General features: G+C 45.3%; 1 protein-coding gene across 1 annotated transcript in view; it reads right to left on the reverse strand.

Annotated features, from left to right (window-relative positions):
* Positions 1 to 4,740, reverse strand: part of iglon5 (IgLON family member 5) — an 85,423-nt gene extending 80,683 nt beyond the window's left edge. Inside the window, 1 exon segment of the mRNA XM_029451231.1 lies at positions 4,208 to 4,740. Coding sequence (XP_029307091.1) covers positions 4,208 to 4,268 — 61 coding nt within the window. The 5' untranslated portion in view covers positions 4,269 to 4,740.
* Between the last annotated feature and the right edge of the window lie 1,096 nt (positions 4,741 to 5,836).

The following is a 5,836-nucleotide window of genomic DNA, read 5'->3' on the forward strand; positions in this document are numbered from 1 at the left end:
ATCATTATTTATGACACGACACTATGTGTAATTGCCAACCACCCGAACCAATATGTGAGGCCGAGTTGAAGTGTTTATCAAAACCGACAGGAGAAATCTCAAGGGCAGCGAGGTGGTGGCGTGACCGCCTACCGTCCGGCTAACCATCCTCGCAGGATTTGAACCTGTGACCTCTCAGTCACCGCTCTGGCCAGATCGCTGCTAACACCAGGAGATGCAGAGTTCAGCTTCAGCCCGGCAGGTCGGGGGGTCACCAGCTCAGGGGTTATTCATCTGTGTCTAAGCTGTAATTGGAAGTGCTGCAAAACCCACAAAGTGAGGGTATGATAATGAAGACAACTCAACGGTCCTCTGTTCTGGTCTTTTTTTGTATTGCCACTGATACCTGCCACGACTTAAATTAAGAGTTTGAGCTGCTACCTTAAGGGTGGAGTAGACTCCCCTGAGCAAGGTGCAATAGATTCAAAGGTTTCTTTTTAGAAGCTCACTTAATTCACAACCGTTGTAGTTACCAAAAAAGTCAATTTGTTTGTTGTTTAAACAAATGTATCTTAACTTATTGTATTTCTCTTTCTATATCATTTTTTTTGTTTCACTGTGTGTCTGTTTTGGCCATGCTGCGGGCCAAATGTCCCATGCGGGACAATAAAGACTGAACAGAACTGAACCAATGACATTAACGTCAGTGGTTGTTAGGTATGACATGATGCACTGCACTCAGAAGACTAAAGTCATGGCAGAATGACTGTTTCACTTCTATATTAATCTTAAGAATTTAGGTCAGATATTTGAAGCGATTCTACTCATTCTTCAGAGGGGTCGTATTGGACTACATTTTCCAAATGTTTTTGCTAATTTAAGAAACTCTTAAGATTGTTCTCACTCTCTAACAGCATGTCCTTACTCCGCTACACCAACAACACTGGAATATATCAAATATGACTTCAAATATAAACTTGTTCCATACAACACCAATGCATTTTCCATCAGCACCTGTTTTTGCCAGTCCTAGGTCAAAACACAGCTAGATTTTCTTAAGGTACTATCTTGGATCAACTATGTGCAAGGAATAAATTCAATGGAAGGTGTTGGAGGCCACCACAGAGCAGCGAGAGAAATAGAAAAAAGAGAAACCCAAGGGAAAAAACATTCAGACCACAGAGCCACTCCTGGCTGGTTAAACCTCCAACCCTTGTCCCCACAGGCTCTCGAGACCAAATCCAGGCCCTCTCACTCTAACACTCGCAGATAAATGAAACCTGCCAAAATGGCAGAGCATTTGTAAGCCAAACATGAAGAACAACAGCACACAGAAACCATGGATTTCAAAGGGAGGGAGAAAAAGCAGAGTCCCCTCCAGAATAGGAGTGCAAGGCATCTGTTGATGCTGGCATCTCCCTTCTCTTCATCTCCAAGCCAAGACTGGTGATCCAGCGGAGAGTGTGTGTATCTGTGTGTGTGTGTGAAGGGGCAGGGATGAAGGAGGGTGGCTACGTGCAATGCGCATTGACCCCACTTGGCCCCCATATGTTGCTGAAACAAGAAGGATGGCGGGCTACAATGCGACCCCACCTGTTTTCACCTGTGTTCCTGCCTTGTACACTTCCTCTCACCAGAACATCCATCGCAGCAGAGCATGATGGTGGGAAGTCCCATCTGTTGGACTGTTTGAACATTTGAGACATACATGTACAGTGTACAGCAGAGTGTGAAAGTGGGGATTTCCTGCAATTAATGCATTAATGGATATCTGTAAGGCAGAAATCACTTTCTTAGATATCTAAATGTAGCGTTAAAATACTATCCTTTGATAAATAACCTTAAACGTCCTCTGCTGTGACCTGTGTAGCCCCGTTAGCGGAAGCAATTTCTCTTGTCATCTTCACTTTTCACTGAATCAATGACGGCATTATTCTCATTATCCGATCTTGCAGGTTTCTGTCACAACAGAAGTCCTTTGAGCAGAGGGTAAATTGTTTAATTTTGTGTGGAGGTGTGTGTGTGTGTGTGTGTATACACCCAGCCTTTATGTTCCATCAGCTTCACAGTGTCTGGTCTCGTAGATGAAACAGGTTTTGATTAATTGCAGACAGCTTTTGTGCCAGAAATACATAGATATTTTACTGTACGTATGAGTACTCTCAGAAATTTTAAGAGGAAAGAAAACGAAGAATAAGGGGGGGCATGCCATGGAGTGGTTTGTACATTCACACACCAAGCCAACAGGAAACCTTTGAATAGCCTAATTCTGTTTTGCAGCAAAGGTGAGCCCTTTTTCAACCTGGCTGCCAGTGTCCAGGTCTGAAACACATTTTACTATCTGTTTCTGAGGGTATGAAAGATACAACGGGGCTCTCTCTTTATAATTATTTGTTGTGCATAATGTGAAATGGCATGACAATCACTGTCAAGAGGAGGACATATCTTCAGATGGATACAATAATGTAGTCATTCAGGGGATTGAGTCTTTTTCATCATTTACTGGGCAATAACAACACACACAATCTGATACGCAATGGTGGTAGAGCATTTAAGCAAGCACTTACCACACTGGCCTGTCTCTCAGAGGCACAGATACAAAGGATAATTTCACTGCTGCATGATTTATCAAACGGTGGACGGTGCCCTTTTAACAGTCATGTACTTCCTTTATAATGCATGCTTTCTATCTTAAGACGGACGTGTTGTGAACTTACAGCAACTTAGAGCAGCAGGCGGGATCCCTCCCCAAGATGAATCTGATTCACATGTGCTGCAATGTGCACAACTCACATCAATATCCAATCATTTCTCAACTGCAGCTTAATGATTGGTCACACCGTCACATCGCAAAAACCCACAGGTTACAAATTCAGAGGACTGGTAGCTGAAATGAGACTCAGAATGGTTGTAGGATTGGTTTGTGTGCTGCTGAAGACATTGTGTTTGTGGACTGTGTACGTCCTGCAGGCTGCCCTTCTGCTCTCTGGCTGGTGTGGAGAAGGGGCTTGCTGTGGCAAGCCAACCATGACCAGCTGGGCTCTCCCCTGCCCACAAGGAGCTCAGGAGCAGGAGGCTACAGCCCGTCTGCATCTGCACGTTGTTAACCTCACATCTTATTGCACTGACACATCAATTATTGTTATTAACGGCCAGAGTAATTTATTTATATACTGATTTCCCCGAGGATGAAGGCAGGACTAATTGAGCCAGGTGTGTGTATTTGTGTAGCCTATGTGTTCATGCTAGATGGGCATGGGGAAATTAGAGTACATGGTGAGCATGCCGTGCACTACTAATATATGGCGGGACATCCCATAGCATGGTAAGAGTATTAGATCATTTCCCTGGTCAGTGTTCCCTGTGGGCAACAACAACATAACAACACTGTCTGTGTGTGTTATATATAATGAAGCCGTTTAAAATTACATCTTTTGCTTGTGCAAGTTATCTCGTCACTGTAAAAGAGCAGATGAATGAAGTGTGTTTTTGTCTTTTCTTGAGCTGTGGGGAAGATGTTTTGAGTCAGTGATAAAATAGGAAAATTCAGGCTTCACTACCCAGTGCATGTTTGACCCCCTCAGCCCCCCCCCCCCCCCCCCCCCCCCCCTTAACTGTCCATCTTTCTCCATTTATCTCTCTCTCAACCTTGGTTTTTGAAGACAGAGAGAGAGAACAAAACACTGTCTTTCTCTCCTGAGTCTCTCTGCATCGCTTCTACCCGCAGATACATTAAGCCCACCACCAACACCCCCCACAATTCCCCCCTCTTGGCACTGGTGTTGTGGCGTCGTGTGCGTGGGATACCAGGCCATTCAAGTCACGTAAAGGAATGTTCCCTGAAGATCGGGGGTGGGAGTCTATTTTTTTTTCTTCATAGTAAACATTTTAACATGCATCACTCGTTGCTTACACGAGGTTGGCTCAGAGATGAACCTGGTGCTGCACTCGCACTCACATACTCACGCACGCACGCACGCACACACGTACAGCATCTCTCACTTTCTGTCTATCTCTGAGTGAGCAAATGGAAAGCTGGAGCGCAGTGGTACAGCAGACACGCGTGATTCACAGGCAGGTAGACCCCCCCCCCCCCCACACCCCTCACATCATCATTAGTATTCACCTCCACAACCGTTTTCAGAAAATGAAAGGCGAAGATGCATGCGTAGAGGCGCATCAACACAGAACCGTGAGCACATCGCTAAAGTAGCTCGTAAGAACTTACCTTTCGACAGCAGAACCAGGATCAAACCAGCAAACGCGTTCCGCAAGAGGGGGCAGCCCATGATGGAGTTCTGATTGATTTTCTGCTTGTTTGTTCAGCCAAATGCCTTGGTATTCCTCCTTTTATGGTGCCGTTGCAGGGAATATGTGTATAAAAAACGAGCCAGTGATGAATATCAACAGCAATAGTCCAACGCTTCTACATGTGACTGGACGAAAACATCAGTCTTATCCACTTGACTTTTCCCTTTGATGGCCCACGTCGGAGAGAAAGACGTAGAGGATTGTTTGTCTTCTGCTGTGTAGACTCTGTCAACCAGAAAAATATCAGAGCAGGGGAAAAAAAACAAATATCCCAGACACTTAGTTTGGCTCTCAGTGCCTTGAAGGAAAATATTTTAGAAAATGCATGGGAAGAAAAGGTAACATGTAAACTGTCCTATGTCTTGACATAAATATGTTTTTGTCAGAGAACAGGATGGGGTCTGTGCGTCCTGACCAGTCGCAAGTCTCCACTTCAGCTTAATTAGCCTGCTCCCGTATGTCTCTGTTGGTATGCAGCGCGTCTCGTCGCTCCGCACTCAGCGCGTCGCAGGGAGCAGCAGTGAATGCGAGGCGCACAAGAAAGAGCATGATTGACAGTTCAAGGAGAGTCTCTTTCTCCCAATCACCGGCCCCAAGGAAGGAGGCGGGATTTACGATTGCACCGATGTCCCGTTTGGGGAGGTTGGCCAAGGAGCCTCACCGGCCAATCGGAGCCACGCGATGGGCGGGCCGAGCGCGAGGCAAAGCACGGCGCGGTGATAACGCATTGTGATTTATAGCCAGTTCGGTGTTGCTGCAGTACTCAGAGAAAACAGTCCACAGGGGGACAGACGGGCATAATAACTACAGGGACAGAGGTGGGGTGTGGGGGAGCGGTGAGTGAGGGGCAGGTGGAGCCATATGGACTCCTGCGCGCGGGTTTTGGAGACGATAAATGAAAACAGAATGAGGTAGAATGACAGGCTGTGCTGCTGATAAGCAGATGTTACTCAATTGCTGAAAAAGAGTACTGTCAGAGCAGAGAAGGAGAGGCCTGAAGACAGTGAGGAAATTGCCCACATGCATAGAAGTTGTTGGTAGACTGGGTGGACTGGGTATAGTGTCAGCAGATTGTAACAGCACTGCAGAAAGACCTAATGGCGGGCAACATAAAACCATAGGCAGACACTTTATATTTATGCATATGTACTAATGAGCCATTTGTAAACATTTTAGTCACTTTGTCTCTACGCTGCATCTGGTACTAGAAGTGTGTGAAGCTGTTGCTTATAGATCTAATTTGCAAGCTCATGGTGAGAAAATCATCTAGCATGAAAGCTAGAAGCCAGACACGCACACAGACTACTACACAAGAAGTGAAAGTCCCAGAAAACTTGATTGCTAAATGTTTCACTTCCTTAACATTTGGCGTTTCGTTACAGTCATATTTCATGACATCATCTGACCTCCTGCTTTATTACTGCTGAGTGCATTAGTAACAAAGCACTAGTTGCTGATTTATAGTGTTTGGACTGAAATACAATAAATACAGTTGGAGATTAACTAACTGCGTATCTTCCTCAGATAAACGATGGAGAAAGATAAA

Source organism: Cottoperca gobio, chromosome 16 (genome assembly GCF_900634415.1).
Source record: "Cottoperca gobio chromosome 16, fCotGob3.1, whole genome shotgun sequence".
Classification (NCBI taxonomy): Eukaryota; Metazoa; Chordata; class Actinopteri; order Perciformes; family Bovichtidae; genus Cottoperca; species Cottoperca gobio.